Source organism: Delphinapterus leucas, chromosome 10, assembly GCF_059928025.1.
Source record: "Delphinapterus leucas isolate spDelLeu-1000000601 "Yukka" chromosome 10, BTC_Dleu_Yukka2, whole genome shotgun sequence".
Classification (NCBI taxonomy): domain Eukaryota; kingdom Metazoa; phylum Chordata; class Mammalia; order Artiodactyla; family Monodontidae; genus Delphinapterus; species Delphinapterus leucas.
In genome coordinates, this window is record NC_143138.1 from 33,925,083 (window position 1) to 33,950,718 (window position 25,636).

At 54.8% G+C, this 25,636-nt stretch overlaps 1 protein-coding gene across 3 annotated transcripts in view; it reads right to left on the reverse strand.

The window, feature by feature from the left end:
• FOXP4 (forkhead box P4) overlaps window positions 1-25,636 on the reverse strand; it is a 52,837-nt gene that overhangs the window by 19,304 nt on the left and 7,897 nt on the right. For 2 of the 3 annotated variants that reach the window (XM_089918766.1, XM_089918768.1), the window contains exons 2-3: window positions 14,571-14,796; window positions 2,775-2,870 (exon numbers count right to left, since the gene is read on the reverse strand). In XM_089918766.1, the coding sequence (XP_089774892.1) occupies window positions 2,775-2,870; window positions 14,571-14,780 (306 nt within the window). In that variant the 5' untranslated portion in view covers window positions 14,781-14,796. Of the gene's footprint in view, window positions 1-2,774; window positions 2,871-14,570; window positions 14,797-17,921; window positions 18,942-25,636 lie in introns of those variants that run through there. The other variant, XM_089918767.1, reaches the window with a different exon arrangement.

Consider the following 25,636-nt stretch of genomic DNA (forward strand, 5'->3'; position numbering starts at 1 on the left):
ATCATCTCGTTTTTTCCTCACCATCCTAGGGGACAGGTGCTGTTATTAGCCCCATTTTGCAGATGGGGCAACTCAGGCTAAGGTTAAGAAACTTGTCCAAAGTCACACAGCTGAGAAGGGGCAGAGCCAGGATTTTAACCCAAACAACCAGCTCCAGAACTCACACCTTCCTGCATACACTGTGATGCTGCCGCGTGCTTAGCATAGCAGCGAACCGCAGTCCCCAGTACAGGGCCCTGGCCCGATGGTTCTCTGGGCTTGCGGAGACGGGGGTTCTTGGGGCCATGTCTGAACTTCTCCAGGAGCCTGGAGCCCCAACCCTGGATACCTTCCTTGCCTCTCATCCCCACCCTCAGGTTCATAATCTCCAAGGAAGTGGGGCTTCTGACCCCGCATGGGGTCCAGGGCCTAGAAATAGCTTTTCTAAGAACTCAAGGCTGGTGGTGGGAGAGGGGAGAGCATATTTTGTTGATCTGGGGCCTGAATCAAGTGGGTAATGCAGATCCATGGCAGCCTCTTTCCCAGTGGTCCCCAACTCAAGGCAGGATTGCCTGCCCACTCACCTCCCAGCCATGTTCACCACCCCTCTCTTAGAGCCAGCTTCAGAAGAGTTTCTAAAACCATATTGGGTCTCCAGCTCCAGCCTGGAGACTGCCTGGTTTGTCCCTGCGCCTGGGCCCCAGGCAGGGAGAGCACAGTCACAGAAGGCAGCATGGGTAGCTGGGAGTTTGGGCAGAAGGTTGGCTAGGGCAGGCCCCTTAGCTGTGCCCAGTCTTCGTCTCATCTTCTCAGCCCCCTTGCCATTTCTAGAAGTTCTTCTTGGTGTCTCACCATGATCTTTCTTGCTGCAGCTCCAGCCAGGACTGAGGACTACCTTCTGGTCATTTGCAAGGGAGTTGAACCTAAACTAAGCTCTGGCCTAGTCTCCCCACACACCCAGGGACCCCGATCCCCATACTTAAGAGGTTGAGTTTGGGTCCTTGATTCTGGCACCAAATTGTATCCATCCCAACCCTCAGCCTCGAAATAAGCTTCCTCCGTGTCAGGTACCATCCCTGCTCCTCCCAGCCCATCATACATGGTAAGCGCTCTGCAAATGTTGTCAGTTTAGGAAGTACTGAGTAAGTGTTTGTTGAGCGACCCCTCTCGTTTTTTGGGGGTGGGGGTGATCTCCGAAGGAAGATTCCACAGCCTCCTTTCCTTTCTTAATTATTTCAGATCCTACTCTTCTTACCCTGCTGCAAAGTCCTTCTTGATGTCTGACCTCAGTCCCTCCAACCACCATCCAGCTCCCTCCCTCTTACTTGGGTCTGGAGACCCTCTCTGGGTTGGGGAACATTCCTACTGTTCCCCAGCCTACCCTTCCCTGTTCTTAGAAGCGGGTACTAGGCTGGGCCCAGGGTAGAAAATTCAGAACAGATTCAGAACAGTAGCCCGAGGGCCACTTCAGACCCAGGGAGTATATGGGGGGCTCCCGAATTCAAAGAGACCCAGTCCTGACACTACGGGGGCATGAGAACCTACTACCTCATTCCCGTTAGTGGCTTATCCGAACTGTCCTCCCCTTCCCCGCCCAGGCCACTACCCCTCTTTGCCCAACTCCTCCCCCTGAGGGCTGTCTCATTAGGTTGGAGACTTTTAAAAGAGGGTCACTGCTCAGGCCCCACAACTGTCCTGTCCAGCACCTTCAACTTCTTGAAAGTACTTTCGGAATGTAAGCTTGTTTCACAGAAAACCCAGATATGCCCTTGGAGCCACAGAGCACTGGAATCTGCCCCAGGACAAACCCAGTCCCGGGTCCTTCTCCGACCACCCTGTACCCCCTCCCTGCCCTGCTCCTCTCGTCCCCCCACTCCCTCAGCACCCCACCCTTCAGGCTTCAGCGCTTTGCGGATCGGATCGTGCTCACCCTTCCTCCCTTAGATAAACTTCCTTCCAAAGCCCCGCTTAGTCCCCTCCCCAGTTTGGAGCCACCACCCCTCTCCCCCCGCCCCTCCCCAAGAGGGGTGGGGAGGGCGAGGAAGCCCGGCTGTGGGGGGTGGGAGGGGGAGGGGAGCCAGGGAGGGAGGGGAGCTAGGGGGAGGGGAGCGGGCTGCCCGTGGAGCTGTGACCCACCCCGACTCAGACGGCAATTCTCCCAAGTTCTTTGTGACACAAAAGGTAAACAGAAGGCCTGGCTTACCCCCCGCCCCCAACCCCATCTCCCCTCCCCTCCCACAGCCAGCCAGATGGGCCGGCACGCTGCGGGGAAGGGAGAGGGGGACAAAAAGGGCAGACTGTGCAAAGGAAAACAAAAGAGACACAGAGACATCAAGAGACAGGAAACGTGGGGAGACAGAGAGAGCTGGTGGGTGAGAGACGAGGAGGTGGGGGGAGGGCATGGTGGCCTCAGCAAGTGAGACAGCCTGGGAGGGGAGCAGAGAGGGACGGGCCCAGTGACCCAGAAGTGCCAGGGAGAGACCCTGGGTGCAGAGCCAGGGAAGAGGAGGCAGGCAGACAGGTACAGAGACAGAGGGCTCAGGCAGACTCAAACGCTGAGCGACAGACGTGAGGCTTGGTAGAGGAAGGGCTGGGCGGTCAGGTGCAGATGAGAAGGTGGCGTTTCTTCACCTGCCCCTGCAGTGACTGCAATCCCCTCTGGAAAGCCGCCCCCTCTCTGGCACTGGGGATGGGGCCAGAGCAATTCTCCAGCCGGTCCTTCCCCACCCTCGGTGCCAAGCCCACCCTCCGACCTGGCCCCAGCCCAGCCCGGTACAGCAGGGCATCCTCCTCACCTGCACGGCAGAGGCCGACTGCTTGCTGTCATTGTTCCCTGGCGAGCTCAGGCCCGAGGCCTGCTGCAGCAGGAACTGCCGGGCCACTTGGAGAGCCTGCAAGACAGGGAGGAATCAGTGCTCCGGCTGCTCCAGTAGACGTGGGAGGGCAAGGGTCAGTGCAGGATCCTGGATTCGGGGAGCGTTTGGAGAGAATAAAGGGGAGGAGGTCAGGGTCATGTAGAAGGTCTTGGGGATGAGTGAGAGGGTCACAGGGTCCACCTGGGCTAGGGGATAAGGATGAAGGTAGGAGTCACTGAGAGAAGCTGCCAGGCTTTGGGGATCAGAACCAGCAAGGACTCACTCTGGGACCTGGTGAGGTTTTGTTGGGACTCAGTGGGGTCAGCAAATGGGTCAGTGGTGAAAACAAGGACCCAGGAGAGAGTACAGTGGGGGACTCAGGTTATTAATAGTAGGTCCAATTTGTCGAGCATCCACTACGTGTCAGGCACGTTACAGGCAAGATGTCATTTCATCCTCTCCCGGGAGGGTGTGAGGTAGGGATTATCAGTCCCATTTTGCACATGAGGAAACTGAAGTTAAGTAATACGCCCAAGGTCACACAGCTAGGAAGCGCCAGGGCCAGGATCTGAGGCCAAGAAGCCTGGCTCCAAGGCCATCTGCCTTACTAGGTGGTCGGTCTGGGGGCTATGGGAGTAGCCTTCACTTGGAGTCAGAGCACACAGTTGGGGGGATGAGGGTGGAGTCTCAGGGTCTGAGCGCTACGTGGCTTTATGAGTCAGGGCAGGAGGTCTGGGAGCAGGGCCTTGTGGCACTGGGGGAATTGGATCAAGTCCTGAAGGGAGTGTGTGAGCTATCAGTGAGTTACACTGACTGTCGTGGTCGGGGCTTGGAGGCCACGGTGGCTCAGACCAGACTCTGAGCCGGTGGGATCATGAGAATGGGAGATGCATGGAGTCTGCAGGAGGAGCCTCTCCGGCCAGGCAGTGGGCCTAGGAGGTGGGCGGACGAGCAGTGAGAGGTTGAGTAGGAGAGGTCAGGCAGGAGACAGAGGCAGGGGATGTGCCTTGGCTGACCTTACAGGAAGTTCTCTGTAAGGTCAGCCAAGCAAGCCCTCCATCCCCGGCCACTCCAGGTCAGTAAGGGGCTCAGAGGCAGGGGATGTGGGGACCTGTCCTGAATCCACATTTCAGGAGCACAAAATATACCCAGGTTCCTCAAAGATCTCCTTGGTGGCCAGAACAGTTGTGTCCAGGCCTTTGACAGGGGGGCCTGGCATCAGGCAGACCTGGGTTTGAAGCCCAGTTGTGCCGCCTACCGGTAGTGTGACCTTGGGCAAGTTATCCCCTATCTTTGTGTTCCAGTCTGCTCTGCAAAACTGGGCTACTACCTAACTCTGAAATACGTGTGGGTGGGGGTGGGGTGTTAAAGGACCAGTGCTTGGCACTTGGTCGGCATTCGAGGAGCAACGGCTTCCTTCCCGTATCCTGAACCTCTCACCTCCTCCAGCCTCTCCCCAGCGCACCTATTAAAAGCAACAGGCCACCTGCGGCTTCCTCACACATCAATCCACACACACTTGTCTGTCCTCACGTGGACTTCCACTCTCCTACCCACTGCGAGCACCACCAAGGCAGACCTATAAGGTGGGACACGGATGCACTCATAGTCCCCCACCCCGCCACTCAGCAAACACTTAGGGGGCGCCCACTGTACACCAAGCATATATACACACCCCCTTCGCTGCCCTTTCATTGAATAGCTGAGCCTCCCTGAGGCTTAAACCTAGTTTACCTTAGGACAGTACCTAAATACACCCTGGTGTTATCTATGGGAGCGTGTCCCAGGGCAGACCTGGCGTCCATATTGGCATGCCCCTCACCAGCGCCCCAGATCCTAGGCCTCTTCCACACCCCTCCTCCCCGGGACCTCACACTGGGAGGAGTGGCCCGGGGTTGCTTCTCTTCAAGATTCACATCAGAAAGTAGAAATCTGACCTGAGTCAAGGGCTCTGAGAGGCTGTGGGAGGAGGTGCAGGGTGAAGAAGGGGAAGGAGGTGGCCAGCTGCTCATCCGGAAGGGGCCCTGCCTCTATGTGCCTCGTTTTTAGGGACCCCCCTACCCAGGTCTAATGACACGGGCTGGACAGATGCTCTCTGTCCTCCAAAGGTAGAGATGGGGTGGAGGGGTCAGAGATCAGGGGGCAAGGTGGGTGAAGAGGATGGCTCAGAGGGGCTGGCAGCCCAGGTGACCCAGAGCGGATGCTGGTCAGGGTGGGGGGAGGAAGCCCCCCCCACCCAATCCCTGGTGGGAAGAGGGGAGCCACAGGGGAGGGTTTTCCAGGGGAAGTTGGAGGGAGTCCCGAGCAGTCTCCTGGTGGGGGGAGTGGCCTGGGGGGCTGGATTCTCTCCCCACTGACTCACTTACTTGGTGGTCCCTTGGAGCATGAAATTACAAGATTTACAGGAAAAAAATGACAGGGCCTTGCAATCTCATTCCTGTGAGACCTCCCTGCGACAGGCCCCACCCCTCCTATCACTCTGAGCCTTTCCTCCCCCCCCCCCCCGTTAGGCCAGGTGACAGGGGATCAGGTGAGACTCTAGGCCTGGCCAGGTTGTCACCTCCTCTGACCTCCCACCCTTCCCCCCACACTCCTTCCTTCCGTTTCCTACGTGCCAGGGACGGTGCTAGGTGCTGGGGATACAGAGAAACAGAACTTGGCCCTGCCCCAGGGCTCAGGGCCTGTGCTGTGATGAGACGCCCGTCACAGACTGAGGTGGAGATGGACACCAGCACCGGGGCCCAGACGAGGTGGCAACACTGACTGGAGGCTGGAAGGGCAGGCTCACCAAGTGGACAAGAAGGGTGAAGGGTTCAGGGCGTTCCAGGCGCAGCGACCCTCATACCACAGATGACTGAAATAGCCGGTGAGTCTGGGGGCCTGGAAACCACTTGCAGGGACAGAAAATTGAGCTGTGTTGGAGGTCAGTAGCCAGAGAGGCTGGAGAAGCCCAAGGGGTCTGCTCCTCTAGGCACTTCATGCATTCATCCTTCACTCATTCCTTCATTCACTTTCATGGCCACCCACCTCATACTGGCTTGGAGAAGAAGGGGAGGTGACAGTGGGCAGCACACGCTCATTTTCATGGACTTTGCTTACAGCCCGGCCTTGACCCAATTAGGGACTTGGTACCACCTAAAGATCACCCTATAGGTGCCCAGGGGTGAGGGTGATGGGCAGACCCTGGGTTTGGGGCCCAATCTCCCCTCCCCAGATGGCCCGGACATGTCACTGACTGCTCAGTGCCCTGTAATGCTGCGCCATCCCCCACCCCCATCTGGACCCCTAGCCAGGGATGGTGCTCTGGGAGGAGGGGCGGGGGAGGCCCTCTGGCCTGGGATGTCCTCCTCCAGGGTGTTCACCCAAGGGATCAGGTAGGTCTAAGACTTTCTAAAGCCCCGAGTCACAGTCGCCACTCTGGCACACCAGGCATGTGTCTGCACTGCCTGCCGTGGCTGGGGCCTGATACACGGGGTTCAGTTTCTCTTCCTTGTGGGCCAGATACAGCTTTGAGTAGGAAGAGGCATTGAGAATCCCACCGGGGAGAAGGCATGGGGGTGCTCAGGGCAGAATGGGAAATTGGGAGCCATTTGGCCTTTTATACCATATTTTCCTGCTCCCTCCGCCCCTCAGACTGAAAACCAAATGCCCAGCTCTGTGGTTTGGGGAATGAAGTCTAGTTTTCCTCTAAAGGAAGCAGTACTGGTCCATTCAGGGCTCGGACCCTGGTCAAAGGGATCTGGGTCCAAATCCTGGCTCCACCAAATACTGAGTGACCTTGGGTAAGTCACATCACTGCTCTGAGCCTCAGTTTCTTCCTGTGTAAAATGGGAATAACCCTGTAGTCAGCTCACAGGTTTGCTGTGAAGAACACACGTGACAGTGACATGGAGTGCTCAGCACGGCGCTGGCAGTGGGTCCCGGATGGACATTAACTTGTGATTGTGATTACTGATCTTTCACCTTCCCAGGCAGCTCCTGATCATTTGTCCAGTGCCACCCAGAAGGACTTGTTAACCAAGCCCTTTTCCATCTACACCCACCCCCATTCCCCCTCAAGCCTAAGAACTCAGTCTCGCTAATGAAGCCGAACTCTCCTCCCCCAACCGCCCATTCAGAAGTCATTAGCAGGAGCTTCACAATTAGGAACAAATGGCTTATAACGGATGGCATCCAGGGAGGGCGGCAGGGTTGGAGGGGAATGAAGCTAGTGCTTTGAGGGCAACAGGGAGCTGCTATGAAAAGAAAAACAAGTCTTGGGGCAGATGCATCTCTCATCTGCAGGATGAGACTACACCCTCATTTCTGTCTTGGAGAATTTGGGGGAGGACCAGCATCCTCTCTGTGGAGGCCAGGTGCAGGGCTGTTTACTGGTTCTTTCTCCAGGCTGGAGGATTCCAGGTCTGTGTCGGGGTCCCAGCCTTACTCTGTGCGTCTGGGAGGGCGGGGACGTGGTGCTCAGGGAGAGACAAGCACGAAGGGCTGAACTTTGAGAACAGAGAAGCAGAGTCACGCAGGTCACAGACCTGGTGAGCTGGAGTGTTAGAGGGTATCTAGTCTAGTGTTTTCCCAATTGTTGGTCATGAGCTAATGGTAGGTCATACAATATCAATTTAGAAGGTCAAAAAAATAGGAAAAAATACACACACACACACACACACACACACACACACACGAAAACATCAGAGTTACCAGGTAAGCATACGCATTGTTTCGTGAAACTCTTGTGTGCTGCCACTCCAAATAAAAGGCATTTCTTACGGCAGATCTCCAGCAAAAAGGTCTGTGAAACACTTATCTAGTTCACTTTATCGATAAGGAAACGGAGATCCGAAGAGGGGCAGTAAAGCGCCCCAAAGTCACACAGCGGCAGAAGCAGAACCTGAGTCCCCCTGGGCCTGACACGGGGCTCTGCACAGGGATGAGGAGCCAGGAGCTGGGCAGACAGGATGGAGGAACCCCCGCCCCAGCAAACTCTGGTCTAATCCCGATGGTGGTAAAGAGGAACCAAAATAAACAAAACCCAAACTTCTTTTGTCTGCATCTCGCTAATTTTGGCAAAACTGGGATCTCAATTGTCTTGATAATTTCAACTGGGAGCTGGCTCCATTTAGGGGAAGGGGCCCTAGAAGGGTGTTTGGTGGGCCGGCCCACCCCAAACCTGAAAAGCCCTCCCAGGAAGGCCCATCACCTGCCCCCCACCACCCCCCCGGAATATGACTTTTGATTCATTTATCTATAATTCAGCGAGTATTTGTGAAGCCCCACAGGGCACTCACACTGTCCTAGACACTGGGGACATGGCGTATTTGCTTTAATGGAGCTCACGTTCTAATGGGATGAGACAGACCCTACAGCAAGGCGAAGCGAGCTGTGAGATGGTGGCCAGCGTTACGCAGAGGACGGCTGGCTGGTTACTTCGGTTGTGTGGCCAGGGAAGGCCTCTCTGAGGACGCATTTAGGTTGAGGGGGGCTACTCTTTCAGGGGAGGGTATTCACGGTTGGAAGGAGCTGGTGCAAGAGCCCGGAGGTGGGCATATAAGGTTGGAGCATTATGAACCAAAAAGGCCAGTGTGGCCAACCTGAGTGGCCTGAGAAGAAGTCCCAGGGGTCAGCAGCGGCCACATCACTGGGACGATGGCTTTTTATTGCCTTCTACACTCAAGGAAAAATTGCTGGAGGATTTTAAGCAGGAATGGATACAATCTCTTGAGAGGAGATACCTAACCTACTGCTAGTAAACAGTAGGTACCTAATAAGTATTTGTTGACTTGAATTAAACAGGAAATGTCTCTCCATCTACCCCTTGAAATACAAGTCCTCTGGGACCAGAGTGTGGAGGGAAGGGGTGCAGGGAGAAGGGTCAGGGGTCAGGGGCCCCCACCACTAAGGGTGCTGACCTGGGGAGATCCAGGTTCTCCACCAGCCAGGCTCTATCCTCCAGCAAAGAGACATAAAAATGAAATTACACAGAGAAGGGGGGCAAGGAGGATGGGGGAGAGGAGACCATAAAACCCCCGAAGTGATTCTCCACCTTTTTCCCTTGGAAAAAAAAAAAAGCTTTTTGGAAAAGGCTGTAAATTTTTTTTACACCAACCTCGTAAAAATGACATTGGCACATTCTCAAATTAGAACCATTAAAATGAAAACCAGCAACGTGCAGATACAGACAGGCCCACGTGGGTGGGAGATGCACAGACCGGTTTTAGGACCCCTTCACCACCAAGCGAGCGTCTCGAGAATGCCTCCTCTCCACAGAACAGAATTAACAAACGAACCCAACAGTGCCCAAAAGGGCAAGGCCCTCCCCAGAGGCTCCTTCCTTCCCTCCCTTCGGGCCCCCAGCAGGGAGCAGCCCCAGGCCCATCCAGCCCCTCTGGGCCCAAACCGGCTCCACCAGAAAGGTCCAGCAGTGGCATCCGGGAAGGAGCTGAAATAGTGCGGGGGAGTCGCGGGATGGTGGCGCTTCCCCTCAGAGAGACTCCTCCCAGATGGGTCCCAGTAATTGGAGTTCTCCAGAAGGAGTTCTATTCCCAGGCCTGGGTTCAGCACCACCCTCACGCTAGCCATTCCGCAGGGGCTGTAAGTGTGGGGTTTAGAGTGGGGACTGTGGGGGGCATGCAGTTCCCTCCCCACTGACCCCCACAGGGGCTCCTCAGAATGAAGGGTCTCCAGTAGGAGAAAACCTAGCTCACCCGCTGGGCAGTGGCCCTGGGATGCGGCCTGTCCCACTTCAATCCTTCACCCTCAGAAGCGGAAACACTCACCCCCTTTCCCCAATTCTCCCCAGTCCCCAAACTCCTATCAGTAAGGACAAGAATTCTGGTAATAAAAAGGGGGTGAGAGGGGGAAAAAAGAGGGGATGTCAGAATTCCACAGCAGAAGGGAAACCTGGGAGCACAGTGGACTTGCTCTTCCCTAGTCCCAAGGAAACAGGGGCCTGAGCATCCCTTTCCCAGGCCCCAGGCCCTCTCCTTGACCTTTCTCTCCCCTCTTAGGGAAACTTCCTTTTTTGTTGGACTAGGGGGCAGACACACAAAACAGGGTGGCCTTTGGTTTAGTAACCCAGGAAGGGTAAGAGAAGGGGGGTTATGGGCTTCCCTGGTGGCGCAGTGGTTGAGAGTCCGCCTGCCGATGCAGGGGACGTGGGTTTGTGCCCCGATCTGGGAGGATCCCACATGCCGAGGAGCGGCTGGGCCCGTGGGCCATGGCCGCTGGGCCTGCGCGTCTGGAGCCTGTGCTCCGCAGCGGGAGAGGCCACAGTGGTGAGAGGCCCGCGTACCACCAAAAAAAAAAAAGAGAAGGGGGGATTAGGTCCTCTCCCCTGAGGCATCCTCTCAGGACCCTGCCTGTCACCTTACTACCCGGGCCCACCTCTCACCTGCTCTGTTCCCAAGCAGGAGGGAGAGGTCGGTCGTTTCTAACACTACCCCACAGCTGTCCCGGGTCAGGGACCTCACCCACGGGAACTTTCTAAGTCTCGCCTCTGAGGAGTTCAGGTCCCAGCTCTCCCTCCAGGCCCCAAGTACTTCCTGGGAAGGGGCTCATTCTACAGAAAGAAGAGGGGAGTTTGGAGGGTGTAGGACTAGAGATGAAGGAGCAGAATCTGGGGCAGGAGGGTGGGAGTCCCAAAGACTGAAGAACTGGGCCCCAGACCTGAAGACGAAACGCGTGTGTGAGGTGTCTGGGCTAATTCACCTCTGAAGCCTCCCCTTTCCACCCCATCCCCCTAGAGAAGAGCCAGATGGGGGAGGAGAACAAAAATCTCTTCCATTCTTCTTTCCCCAGCTCCCTGACCCTCCCCTCGCTCCATCTCTATGGAGGGGGGTGAGTTAAAAGCCCATGAATGTGCAGAGCCCCCAAACCATTTTGAATCTCCTCACAGGATGTGAACAGGGTGGGATTTGGCCCCAGTTGCCAAGGCAACTGCGGTGGGAGTTCCCAGACGCTAGGCAACCCTCCTGTGACCCCCGCTGACCTGTCACCCCCGCAACCAGAAGACAATAGGAGTGCAGGCTCCGGAGGCCCAGGACGCCTTTCAGCTCAGCCGGCAGAGCCAGCAGCCCTGCCCGCCCCCACTGTCTGGCCCAGTCCTCCTGGCCCCAAGTCCAGCGAGCATCCAGCCTGGTCCCCAAAACCTCCCCAGGCCCTCCACCTCACCTCCCCAGAGCTGGCACACACTTCTCCCAGCCCTGGCTGCCCCCCATCAGGGATATTTGTGGAGTCTATGGGGAAAGCCCTACACACTGGGAACATTTTCATACAGGTGAAATTAGATTAGGAGAAAATGCAGGGGCGACCTTCAAAGAAAAAAGCCATCCTAGAGGGGAAATATGCGGCCGGGGGCCACTGAGGAAGGAGACTTTGTCTTGGTGAAGGAAGGGAGGGGGCTGACGGGCAGCTGGCACGCCTGTTCGGTTCAAGGCATTCTTTAACAGCAGCTGGGGATCACCAACTCCAGCGGGCCAGCAGGGTGCCAGGTGCAAAATAAGGTTCGATGCGTGTTTGCTGAGTGAATGCACGCTCCAGGGCCCACAGCGCTCTCCTCTCCACGCTTCCTTCTCAGGGGTGAGTCTCCAGGAGACTGGAGACCAGATGAAAGCCCCAAGGACAGAGTGGAGGCGGTGTGGCTCTGTCACTCCCCAAAAAGAGGGCTGGGAGGAGGGAGCGGGAAGCTGGGGCCTTGACTGCTGAAATGGGGCAGCCAGAGGGGGACCCTCTCTCCAGTCAGACAGAGCCTGGCAGCTGAGCCCTGTCTCCCCTACCCCGCCTCTGTTTGAACAAGCTCCCAGCCTGCTGTTGCATGGAAACAGGCGCCTGCTCTTGTTCCAAAGTGACGTGGCTGCCCTCTTCAGCACTGTTTGTTTCAGCCTAAAGTCCTGTCACCAGCCTGACTTCTGACTCGCCCTGTTTATCTCTCTCTCTCCTTTGTCAACTCATTACTCCCAAAGGCCAAGACTGCATTTCCAGGGCTTGTTTATCCAGAGCAGAGGGGCAGGGACTAACAGACCAACCGACAGACGGACCAAGAGGAGCCACGGAGGCACGAGGAGGAGGGACCCGGGCACTGCCCGAAGACCCGCTCACACCCTCTGCCTCTGGAGTGGCCACTCAGAGCCAGGGGCCACTGCTGCTTTTGTTGGTTTGTTTCAAGAGCGCTTTTAGATTGGGAGTGGAGTGCTCTCATTCACTCACCAGCAGTGGTTAATTTAGCACCTACTAGGCGCCAGGCCTTGCTGCCTCCATTTCCCTCAGGGGACTGTGAGTGTGGTGGGAGCTGAGCCCTGCACTAGGAACCGGGAGACCTGAGATCTAGCCTTTCCCGTGTCACCTGGACAAGTCAGTGCTACCTCTGGCTGCCCCCTCATTGTGATATGGGAATAATAACACCCATCTCCCCAGGATGGTGAAGCAATGAAAGACCCAAAGCACCAAACAGAGGCAAGGTGTTTGTTTGTCCTCAAAGGACTTCCTGGTGGGGGTCGAGGAGGAGGGGGCACTCGCTGGGCCACGGCCCTCTTTCCTACATTCACTCTACCCCACAAACAGTCAGAGACACTTGTTGAGGGGGGACCAGAAAGTGTTACCCTCAAGCTCCCCGCAAAGCCTCGCTCATATATTGGAGGGAGAAGGACAGCCCACAGACTGTTTCCTTTTAATTGAAAATTTTGTAATTTTAATTTTGCAGGGTTCTTTTCATAGTTTGGAGCCAAGAAAACCTTTTTTAAGTCTCAAATATTTTCCTTGGCCCCAGGCACTACGCCCATAGTGAGCCCAAATGGATAAAACAGCCCTCCCTCCGCCCGCCTCCAAATCTCCACCCCAGTTTATTTGTGAAACAGATATAGGATTTTCCAGGACTTTGGGATATTCACCAAAACAAACAGGGATAACTGGAACGTGGAATATAGATGGTAGAACGTGGCCTGAGCGCAACGCAGAACAGAGAAACCTGATCGGTACAGACAGTTCTGTCCCTCCCCACCCCACACCTCTCCCCACTTATCCTGATATCTGTGTTCAGTCTTCTCTTTAAATAATTTTTTTAAAGAAACTTTCCAGTTTCAGTATTCCTCCCAGCCCTCCCCCGACATTCAAAATTTTTCACAGTTCTGTCTGCATAGAGGTGCAGGAGGGGAAGAGTTTTCACCCATACAAAATGGGTGGCCTTAGAGATTTCTGGTGGGGTGTGCTCTGTTATTATTTTGATGAAGGGCAGGGTTCTGCCCTTTGACCTTCTGTCCCCCGCAGGTGGTACAGATTCTGTGGGTCTCTTCCCCAGAGAACCTGTTTAGGAGGGCTTGGGAGATACCAGCAAACTCCCAAAGACCATCTCCCTGGAGAAAGGAGACAGGCCCTTACTGCTCAAGTTTCCACTGTTTGCAAGAGGAAGGAATTTTTTAAAGTCCTCAATTCTGTTCACATCCGTACTGACCAGGGATTTTACACCCAAACTGCATCTGATCCTAACAACCCCGGTACTTTAGGTGCCAAGAGGTAAGGGAAGCCCAGGACTGGCCAAGGTTGACAGCTGGGAAGGGGCAGGCTGGGGCTTAACCTGGGTTTGTTCAGTTCCTGCATCAGTGCTGGCTGACCAGCTCAGCGCAGAGCGCGGGGCCGGGCTTCTGACGGTGCTGCTTCCAGTCTGACCTCTAGCTTCAAGAAGTGTGGTGGTAAAGGGCCCCTTAGGGGCTATGGAGTCAGAGAAGGAGGCCCAGGGCAAACCTGGGAGAGAGCATGAGGGCGATGTGGGTACACACATCTGTGTGCACGAGGCGGGGGTTGGGTACGGGCAGGGAGGAACATGCAGTACCCGAATTTTCCACATTCCCAGCAGAGCCCCCAAGGGGCAATGCCACCAGCAGTGATTCGAGGAGCAAAGTCAAATAAGAGGAGCATCCCAAGGCCAGGGCTGGCTGGGCCGGTTCTCCTGAACTTGTCAAGCACGATTCTCCCTTTTTCCCCGGGGTGGGGCCAGGACCTGGGGCCCCTGCTCTGTCATGAGCCAGCTAGGCTTCCCCGCCCCCTAAGGCCTCTGGATCCTCAGAGAGGCTGGTCTTGGACTCCTGAACTCTGCAGTTTAGGGTGGGAATGATGAAGGGGAAGAGGGCGGGGGACGCAGACAGGGCTGCCAGTCTGAGCACTGAAAATGGAGGCCTGCCTCTGCCTACTGCTCTGGACCTTTTCCCAGCTGCCTTGACCCTTGGTGCCTGGAAGTTTAATCTCACAGCTAGCCTGCATCAGGGGCCCAGGCAGAGGTGGAGGTGGGGAACATTTTATAATACAAATAAAATGAAGATACCACTGTGCACAGCCCCTCTCCCCCAAAGAACACACACCTAGAGCAGGGTCTCCCTACCCCAACCCTGTTTGTTAACTTAGCAGGGGTGCGGGAGGAGAGCCCAGGCGCCCACCCACCCAAGACGCACACCCTCAAGCCTGCTGCCCAGGCGTCTGTCTGCCCTTGTGGGCATTTCTGAGGCTGTTCTAAGGTCCATGATCTCAAGGCGCCCAGCCACACTTCTCTTTCTGGGAGGGCTGCTCTCCCCCTGCCTTAGTGACCACTCGAATGGGAGCGCACACAGGGGGTCCCTGCAGGCTGGACCTTCTCAAGAATGTTAAAGTGAGGCTGTGTGGCAGGGAGCGGTGGCCCCCAGGTGGCCAGGGTGTAGTGGGAAGAGGCCTGGCGCCCCTCTCCCCTCTCCTGGGTTGCTGGGGAGAGGCACCAGCTCCTACCTGTTGCTGCTGGAAGTGGAGCAGCTCCGCAGGGCTCATCTCGCCGTTGCTGTCTGGGCCCGCGGCCGCATCCCTGCCTGCGCTGCCTCCGGCGGGGGCCCCGCCACCACTGCCGCCGCCGCCGCCATCCGCCTGCCCGGAGAGGCTGCCCACGCCGTTCTGACCAGACGGAGCCGACCTGATTGTCTCCGAGGCGGATTCCACCATCATGTCGCTCTAGCGGGACCTGGAGGGGGAGGAGAGACACGGGGGAGGGGCTGAGGCTGGACAGGCAGGGCGGGTTCCACCCGGGGAAGCAGGCGGTGTCCCTCAACACCCCATCCCCAAACGACACAACCCCCACCAAGTCCTGGGGCGGCTTCTCCCTCTCAGCTTCCTGGAGGCTGATCCTGGGACCCCTGTTGCGGTGCAGACCCTCCCTCCTAAGGTCACCCTCCGCCCCAGGCAAGGGCAGCTCCAGACTGAATTGGAGGCCGCCCGTTGCCCCCCCTCCCCCACATTTCCTCGAGGAGGCGCTACCCCCCCAACCCCCCCCCACACCCAAACCGGTTCAGGCCTCTCCCTCCAGGCTAGTGTGTAGGGCAGAGCGGGGGGGGGGGGGGGTGTCCTGCAAGGACCTGAAAGCAGGTGAGCTAGTCCCCAGAACCACCATATTGCCCCCCTCCCCGACCCGCCCCCACCCACACGCACCTGTGATGGCCTTTGTGTTTGTTCTCCCCCTAGATGGGGAGTTCCCCCCCTAGATGGGGAGTTCCCCAAGAGCAGGGCCTCCTTCCCGCACGCCCCCCCCCTCAACACACACAGCAAAAGCCGCTGCCATTTTCCCAGCAAATGTTGGGTGCCAGACCCTCTGCTGGGCCTGGAGCTGTGCAACGAAGGCAGCTGGTGGTCCGACTTCTCTGACCTTCCATTCTAAGCCCTTCAGACCAGCACCTGGCCCAAAGCAGACACTCAATATTTACTGTCTCTACAGGCAGCAAGAGCCCTTCTCACAAGAATTGTGGGAGAATAGTTTTTTGGGGGTTTTAAAAAATGTATTTATTTATCTTTGGCTGCGTTGGGTCTCCGCTGCTGCGCGCGGGCTTTCTCCAGTTGCGGTGAGTGGGGGCTACTCTTCGTTGCGGTGCGCGGGCTTCTCATTGCAGCGGCTTCTCTTGCTGCGGAGCACGGGCTCTAGGTGTGCGGGCTTCAGTAGTTGTGGCACGTGGGCTCAGTAGTTGTGGTGCACGGGCTTAGTTGCTCCACAGCGTGTGGGATCTTCCTGGACCAGGGCTCAAACCTGTGTCTCCTGCATTGGCAGGTGGATTCTTAACCACTGCGCCACCAGGGAAGTCCCGGGAGATAGTTATTATCATCTTGATTTTACAGATGGGAAACTGAGGGTCCAGACGGTCAGAGGATTCACCCAAGGCAGAGTCAAGGCCTGAATCCCGTATCTTCCCCCATCTCCCCCAGCTGCCTCTCAAGAGTCGCTGAAACACGCTCAGAAAGAGAGAGGGTATGACTGGGATGGCTATGGTTAGCGAGGAGGAGGCCTGGGTTTCCTTCTACAACTCACGGAGGCTGTACTATCTCAGGGGCTCGTACACAGACTATGAAGCAGATGGGGGACTTCAGTATGCAGAGCTGTTCTCAAAGTCTGGGGTCTCCAGCTATCGTCAGATTCACAGCCCCCTGAGAGGAACAAAAGTTTCAGCCAAACAGGACACAGTTGGTATTCCCCACTGATCTTTGACATAAGTCTTAAACTCCCTAAACCTCAGTTTCTTTGTTTGTATAAGTAATTACGCCAAGCCTCTCAGATCCTGTGAGGAGTAAATAAAATAGCACATGCAAACCACCTGGCAGAGTAAGCGCCAATAATGATGTGTCCCTTCTTCACCTGCCCTATTTGTAAGGGTGAACACCCTGGGCTCAGAGAGGTCAAAGACTTGGCCCAGATCACACAGCGATTGGGCTGGAAGCCAGCCAGCGTTCTTTCCTCCCTTCTTGATTACCTTTCGGCCTTGGCAGACCCCACAACCACACGGTGTCCCTGACCCAATAAACAGGTGCAGGAGGGCCTTAATAGAGAAACTGCTGGAAGGATTATTTCCCGAGTTCCTTCTCCGAGGTGGTAGCTCCCCAATTCTCTTTCACTCTGGAGGAACTCTTTCTCCTCACTCTATTGGGCCACTTGCTGTTTTTGTCCCCGCTGTCAGCAGAGTGGGGAAGATAGTAAGAGTATCTAGGTGTGCCTGGGGGGTTGGGGGGACAGAGCACTGTGAAAGGCCCGTGGGGAGGCCACTAGTTCACGTGTGTGCCATATCACCCTGCTCTTGTGACTCTAGGTGTCTGTCCCAGTGGACCTGTGTGGCCTCCTGGGTGACCCTGTGCTGCTGGAGTGTCCCACGTTTGTGCATTTCTCTGTGTTCCCAAGGGCTTGTTGCTCCCCCACCCGCCAGCTGCTGCTCCCAATCCTGGGTTCTGCGAGGAGCTGGGCTAGGGGCAAGGGCAAGGTTGGGGGCAACGGTTCAGAAGAGACTGAGCACTTGGTCTCCGGCCTTAATGGTAGTGTCAGCCCCAGGGCCAGTAGCTACCAAATGATGGATGGGGTGGGCACCGTCCTCCATCCGCCAGAGCACAGGACTCCAGCCCCTCCCCACAACCGCCCACCCGGATCCCTCCCAGCAGCCCACAGAGCACCTTCCCTCACTCAGGTCTGGGCCCCAGCTACACGAGGGGGATGGGGAGACAGCAGGGGCCGCTCTGCTCTCCCTCTGCCTGACCCTGGCCCTGCTGGGGGTGGAGAGCAGCTGCCTGCCCCGATTCCAAGTCTACTTCCCTGAGATCTGAAAGCTCCTGGGCCCCAGGGGACAAAGACCAGAGCCTCGGGGGTGTGTGTGCACAGGAGAAAGGAGAGAGAATCCAGCAGTTTCTTCTTGGGGTAAGGGAGAGTGCCCCCCTTCCAACATTCACACACACCATAAAGTTGCTCAGACAGCAAGTTTGGAAAAGGGAGAAAAAAGGAAGGAGGATGCAAACAGAGGTGCCCTTTTCTTTTCTTTTTATTGGGGGGGGCGACAGAGCGACACCCAGTGAACAAAGTAATTGCTGCAATGTGGCTGTAATAACAGCTATTCAAGGGCCGATCATTCATATTAAACAGGGTGAAGCCAGCCTCTCATCTGCATGCTTGAGATTATATCCATTTGAAAAGTCATTTCCGCAGGCTGTACGAACGGCATTAATTCCCACGTGGCGCGCTGCTCTACCCCCTCCCGGGGCCTTCACCTCCTTCCAGGCTCGCGCCTGCCTGTCCACCAATACCAATCCAAACCTGCAAGTGGGTGCTCCCAGGACTCTCCTCACCTCTGTCCTGAGACACCTGTCCTCCTGAGGAGAAGCACAGCGGCAGCCTCAAGCCTCCTTGCCTGTCTCTGTGCAGGTGTCGCAACAGCACTGCGGTGCTCCCTGCACTGTGGGTGAGCAGGCTCTGGGTGCCTGGCGCCCGGCCAGGTAGGGATGGGGTGGGGTGGAGTGGGGTACTGGAGGCAGGCCTTGATATCCGTGCCCTGCACCCACCACAAGGGTGTGGGCTGGAGCGGGGGAAAGGCAGAGTCCATGGGAGCCTGGACTCTGGCTAGAGAAGGCAGGGGACTGGGTGTCAGGGGGCCTGAGCTCAGTCACAACCAGCTGTGACTTCTCTGTCCTCCTCCTTCTCTGGGCCTCCATTTCCCCATCCCTACATGGAGAGCTGGTCTTGAAGGTCTCTTCTGACTTGAAAGCTCGAGGAGGAAAAATCCCTAGTCAGTATGTACACAAGAAGCCACCATGTTCTAGCGGCTGGTGAGAGCCACGGAGGCTCCACTTGAATCACAGCTGTCCCGTTCCCAAAGGGAAATGTATGCCTCAAATTTCCCAATGGGGACCAGGGTTGCCTGCTCTGGTACCGAGGGGGACCCTCCAAGAGCCCCCTCCTCCATTCACTCCCACCCTTTCGCCTCTCTCCACACACTCCTATCCTGCCAATCCGCGCTCCCACCCCAGGTACCCATTTCCTCAGCAAAGAGCTGCTGACTACCTGCAGAAGTGGAGAGGCGCTCTGGGAATGAGACCATCAGGTTTCAAGGGCCAGCTGTGTGACCTTGGGCAAGTCACTGGGCTCATACCAACAAGTAAGGAGAGGAAATTAGAAGGCCTTTCTAGGATTTGCTAAAATTGAGGCCCACCCCTGCCTTCCCTGCACCCTCTCCTACGCTGCGCTGGGGGCAGAGGCCGAGTCATTTCCTGTGCTCTAGGGTTTTTTGTCTGGGGCGCTGGTCCTGTCCTTGGGTAGGTCCTGGTCTTCCGTCTCTCAGGGTTCCCTTGGGGAGCCAGGGCACCTCGGAGCCTTTGGCCAGTACCCCGACGCTCCCGCAGACGACGCCGTCGAAAGGAAGGAAGGAAGGAAGGGAGGGAGGGAGGGAGGGAGGAAGAAAGGAAGCAAGCAAGCAAGCAAGCAAGCAGGGTCAAAGCCACAGCCGCCTCTTCCGCTCCGGGGGAGTCTGCGGGCCGCCGGGGGGGAGGGTGTGTGTCGGGGGTCCCACTTCCCGAGGCTCCTGGCCCTTCGAAGAACGCGGGCTCGCAATGAGGGCCGCCTCAGAACGCGCCCGGGTCCGCCTCTGTCCCCTCCCTGGCCGGAAGTGACGAGTTCCACCTACCTTGGGGCCAAAGGGAGGACCCAAGGGCTAGGGTGCTTTCGGGGGAGGGGAAAAGGACGGGGGAGCCCCACACGCGTAGAAACTTTTTGTGCCTTTTCCGCGGGCCCATATGGTGTACGGAGTATTAATTACCGTAGCTTTTTAATTAACAATCGCTTAATCTGAGCCGTAACATTTGCCACGACACCCTACGCCTCGTTGCGAACCCGCGCCGCCCGCCCTGCCAACTCATCAATTAATTTTTATTGACGTTTTCTTCCCCAAACAGGCACAATACCAGGGTTTTCCAATTAACACCTCCGCGATCTCTAATTAGTGCAATTAACAGACTGATGGATGCCCGGAGTTTACCCGCGAGGGAGGGAGGAAGGGAAGGAGGGAAGGGGCGGGGCAGTCCCCAGCGCGCTCTCTCTCCCGGCGCGCGTCCCGCAGGGCGCACACGTGCATGCGCTCAGCCTGAGATGGGGCGCACCTCCAGCTCTTAGGGGAGCACGGAGGGTGGGGGCGTGACCACAGGTAACCTGTACCCATAGCAATGGTGGTGATTTGAGTTGAAATAGCAGACACAGCCCTTTTGGAAACCTAGAACCTAGTTGGAGAGACAGCTGAAAGCCTGAGACTAGAAGTTGGCAAACTGGCTTCTAGCCCCAGCTCTATCACCAACTTGCTGTGTGACTTGGGCCAAGTTAGTTCTCCCCTTTTCTTCTCTGTATGATGGGGGAAACTAGACTAGATGTAACTACCAATTTATAATGCATACCCCTATCAACTTCCAAGAAAGACTGGGAAGCAGACTGCAATAAAAGACAGATAAAGCTACTTAAAATATAGTATCATGGGGTAGTAGGAAGGGAGAATAAATAGGCCAAGATCTTAAGCCAGAGGATCTCACACTTGAGTGCATCAGAATCACCTTGGAGGGCTTGTTAAAATACAGATTCCTGGGCCCCAGGCCCGGAGCTTCTGATTTTAGGTCTCTGGAATGAGCCTGAGAATTCATTTCTAAAAAGTTCCCAGGTGATGCTGATGCTGTCTGTCCAATACAACAGGGCTTCAACGATGAGCACTGGCTTTCGGTTATGAGCTTCCTGGCGGCCAAAACGAGATGATCTACCTCCAAGACCATTAATTCATTCAACATGGATTTAGTGCCCCATTAAGCTAAGCACTGAAGACCTATCTGCGGGAAACTGAAATTCGGTCCTGGACCCCTACAGGCTTACAAAACACAAACAGGCCAGTACAGGTGTCCTGACTGCTTTGAGGGCAACTGGTAATAATGGAGGTCCTATTTCCCCTCCCTTTTTTTCCTGGGTAAACCTGGCATTTGCCTTTTCGAAAGTTTAGCCACTAGTGGAGTTATGGTCATGAACAAAGTCATTCTTCTCTCTCCTCTGACGCTGGCCAGGAGAATATTTCACCGGCAATGACCCTTCATCCATTCATTGGTTCAACAAATATTTAAGCACTTACCCATGTGCCAGGCTGTGTGTGTGCAGACCTGAACAGAACAGGGCACAGGCCCTGCTCTCCTGGAGCTAATGTTCCCAGGAGGCGAGGCAGGTGATAAATAAGGACACAAACAGATAAGCTCAAATAAAATAAATTCTATCAAATATGAGTGCAGGGAATAAACAGGGGGATCTAATTTACACGGGGACAGGGAAGGCTTCCTTTTAAAATGGCATCTATACTTAGAAAAGAGTGAGCAGGTATGGGTTAGGTAAAGTGCACACTGAATGCAGGGGACCAGCATATGCAAACGCCCTTATTTTACAAGAGAAGTCACTGGTTTCAGACCTTCTTCGGAGCAAAACGTCTTTGAAATGGACACATTTCTAGATTATATAAAAAGACACCTAAGTGGGTACCACACAGAACAGAGCATGAGGATGCTCTCTATTTCCTTCTTTCTCTTTCTTTTCCTTTCTTTCTAGCTGTCCTGCTATCAGCTCTTACTTGTGTCAAGGGACGGAAAGCAGAGGGCTTTTCAGAGCAATGAGCACTGACATTTCAAGTAACTTGGGATACTTCCCAATCTGTCATCCCAAGACCCAGGGATCCCCTTCCCCATTCAGCTCAGGCCCCAAAGGCCCACTGGCTTCAGGCCACCAGGTGAGGGAGGGCTCAGGCAGGAGCCACTTTGGGCCTCAGCCTTTCTTATCAGCCCCTCATTTGGCATCCTACCTGCTGACCCTGCTCTGATCTCTTATTACCTCTGTAATTAGAACATGAGCAGTGAGGTCACCATTCTGAGCCTTGGTTTCCTTGTTTACCATACGAAGCTAATACCAATAACCCTTCCTTTCAGGGTTGCTGTGGTATCAAATAAAATACACTGCCAGAGAAGGTGTTCAGAGAAGGGTATTAACTACAGTTATGGGGACCCAGCAAGTCCAGATCCCATCCTCTCATCCTAGCCTTATGGTTTGGCATTTGAGGAAAGTGAGACAGAATCCAAGGGTTAGAATGTCTCTGTAGCTCCAAAATGGGTCCCCACACCAGAGCAGGGTGATGTGAGTCACATGACTACTTGGTTCTCTGATCAGCCCAGCAGTGTCTCTCCTCAAGCAGATGGGGCTGTCAGAGTTCCAGAAAAAGCTCAAACCCTCTCCAGGCCCATGCCCTCCCTGTACTCGGGGACTCTCCCTTGTGTGGGTCAGAGGCTGGCACCCTCGGTTTTCTCCCTAAGACTCCCACTTCAGCCTGAGAGTCTCCCTAAATGACACACTAGGAGCTATCTGGTCCAACTTTAGGGACCATTCAAGACCTCTTCTTGGCACAAAGCTTCCAAGCCCAAGGGGCTAGTGCATGTGGCAGGGTGAGGACACACCTCTAAAAGGATGCAGCAACCCCTGATTTGGAAGGGGAGCCACCATCCTGGGCTGTCTGTTCCAGGTTCTCCCCCAAGTTTGTTTGTTTGTTTATTTATTTATGGCTGCGTTGGGTCTTCGTTGCAGTGTGCGGGCTTCTCATGGCAGTGGCTTCTCTTGCTGCGGAGCATGGGCTCTAGGTGCGTGGGCTTCAGTAGTTGTGGCTTGTGGGCTCTAGAGCACAGGTTCAGTAGTTGTGGCGCACAGGCTTAGTTGCTCTGCGGCATGTGGGATCTTCCCGGGCCAGGGATCGAACCCGTGTCCCCTGCGTTGGCAGGCGGATTCTTAGCCGCTGTGCCACCAGGGAAGTCCTCTCCCCCAAATTTCAATAACTTTATTTTCTAATCATAAAAGTAAGATGTCCTGGTAGAAAAGTATGAAGAAAAAGTAAGGAGACTTATAAGTACCTTATAAGATCCTTTGGGGATCCACCCCTTCCAGTCTCATCCATTTTGGCCCTCTTTGGGCATATAAACATGTAAAACGTGAGCTTGGGCTCATAATCTGTACATGGTTTGAATTTTTCTGTTTTCCCACTCACCACTTATGGTCATAACCATTTCCACATGACATCAAATATTTTAATTAACAGTTTTTAGTGGTCACAGAGTCGTTTGAATGGGCTGTGTGTTCCAGAATTTATTGAGCAAATCCCCTAAAGCTGGACATCCAGACTGCTGCCTATGTTTTCACTTTGACACTGTAATAAACACCCTCATGTGAACAGAATATTCTCCATTTCTAGTTGCTTAGGATACAGGTTTAGGTAGAATTGTATAGTTTTAAGGCTCTTGATACACTTATTCCTTAATTGATGTCCATAAAATGTGTGCTGACTTTGCCCTACCTTCAGCAATGCACCCCTGTCCCAGAGGACTCACAAGCTTTTTTTTTTTTTAAGCTATCTTCCTCCATTCTCCTCAGCTCCTTCTTCAGAGGATTCTCAGATTCTGCTTATGGTATTGAGAACCCAACACTACCGACCCTGTCAAATCTGGGCACATAGCTGGGTGATGGGCCTCTGCCTGCAACTGACACTGGGCACAGCGGGTACTGGCATTTGGACACACAGAGGGGGATAAAACACAGCCCTTGCTTTGGGGGGGTGGGTTATAGTTTGGTGGAGAAAGGAAGACATACAGACAAACACAAGCATTTAAAAATACCCATACTGGGACTTCCCTGGCGGTTCAGTGGTTAAGACTCTGAGTTTCCACTGCAGGGGGCGTGGGCTCAATCCCCTGACAGGGAGCTAAGATCCCACATGCCATGCAGTGGGGCCAAAAATTAAAAAAATCATACCTAGGTTCCACCCCAGATCAATTTAATTGGATTATCTGGGATCCAGGCATGGATAATTTAGAAAGTTCTTCCAAGTATTCTAAACTTCAAGTACAGCCAGGGTTGAGAACCTCTGCCCTACAAAACACACAAAACTTTACAAATGTTAAGTAGATACTGGGGGGTGGCGTGGTTGCTAGCTATGGGTGCCTAGAGGGAGTGGGGGTGCTCTGGGAAGGCTTCCTGTAGGAGGTGACGTCTGAGCTGAGTTTTATGGAAGTGAAGCCTGGGCACACAATTTGTGAATATATTTTAATAACAACCATTCCACTCAGAGTCCTTGAAAGTTCTTTCCCATACCCTGTCACACACAACCTGCACTCTGACAGATGAAGGAACCATACTTCAAAGATGTTTAGTGATGTGTCAAGGTCACTTGGCTGCTAGGAGGTTGAGCCAAACTGAAACCCTATAGCTCTTCTGACTCCCAAACCAGTGCTCTTCCCCAGAATTCCACCTCAGACGTGGCAAGGCCCAGAGGGCGGTCACTCTGGAATTTCCCTGGAATCTGAACCTTTCCCCACCACCATCACCACACCCCAGCGCACTTTCACTGGCTCTGGCCCCAAAATGCTCCCAGCAGGCCCTTGCAAGGTGGCCTCCCTCTACACGCCTTCCAAGTACCATGACCAAAAGGAAGAATTAACAAAAAGAAAAAAAAAAAAAAGAAAAAAAGAGAACCAAAGATCCCACTCCATCTCATTAAGAAAGTAAACATAAGAGCCATCTAAGTGTCTAATTAAGCTTCTAATTAGTCCCTGCTTGTTACTAATGCAAATTAGATTACTCCACTTAACTACAGCATGTCCACAACACCCTTGTTAATTGCGGCCTTTTGAAATTAAATTACTCCCTAATTAGCATATCAAAGCCATTGATTCGGAGCTGGGAAAGATGAGGGCAAAAGGAGCCGAATGCCAAGTTTGGTTAATCAGAGACGGCTAATTAAATAGTGCTGTCTTTCGTGGGGGGCCCGCTGGTTAAGAGGTGGGGTACTCATCCCCGGCCCAAGTGGCCATCTGGAGCCTGGTTCTGGTAGTGCCCTTGGCACCAGGGGGCTCCAGCTGGGCTGGGACAGACCAGTAGTCTGGCCTTCTCTGGGGCCCTGGCTGTTCTGCCCAGCCCGCCTCTGACATGCCCTGGCCCCTTCCTTTGTCTCTCCTGATGATATCTAGGGGTGGCATTCACAGGGATCTTGGGTACCAACTCAGGGGCATCCAAAAAACACACCCATATTCGAATTGCAAGATTCAGCATCCTTCCACATCCCTCTCCCTGTTCCAAGATGAATTCTGGAAAGGTGACTGCTCCCAGTGCTTCTCTAATCCCCACCTGTGGTTCCATTCGCGGAAGAAAGTCTCCCCATCCCCAACAAAAAGTACATAAATTTCGGGGGGGGGCAGGTAAGAGGGTGATGACTTTCACAAAGGGGGCTCACCTGGGCAGGGATGGGCTGATTTCAGCTTGGAACAGACCCCTCAAAACACAAGACCCTGTAATTCCCTCCGTGGTAGAAGGAAGGGGAAAAAAAATCACCCGCCACCGTCAGTTCCTAAGCAGCTGTGCAAGAATTAGATTTGGGTCAGGGCGTCCTTCAAGGTCTTCTCTGCGCTCTCCTACAGACCCTGCAAAGCCTCTCGGACACCTGCCCCCCCCAGCTCTTCCTAGAATACTGAGGATGGGCAAAATCTCCATGAAAAAGTTGCTAACTGAGGGCTTCCCTGGTGGCGCAATGGTTGAGGGTCCGCCTGCCGATGCAGGGGACACGGGTTCGTGCCCCGGTCTGGGAGGATCCCACACGCCGCGGAGCGGCTGGGCCCGTGAGCCATGGCCGCTGAGCCTGTGCGTCCGGAGCCTGTGCTCCGCGTCGGGAGAGGCCACGGCCCGCACCGCTAAAAAAAAAAAGTTGCTAACTGAAATGCCCTCAGGGGCTAGGCGGGTCCCCAAGAGGGCCAAGTGGGAAGTGGAGGGTACTCAATCCCAGTCTATCTTTACCCCACAGAAATGCAGGCTCCAGTGTTTGATAGGGTTTGGGTTTTTCAAAAGCAGCCAAGTGGGGATATTTATGTGAAATTTACCACCATAATAAACTTTGTGTGAGCCAACAAAACACATAAGGGGTGAAGTTAGTCCATTTGTGACCTCAGCCCTTATGGTCAGCATTCTAGAC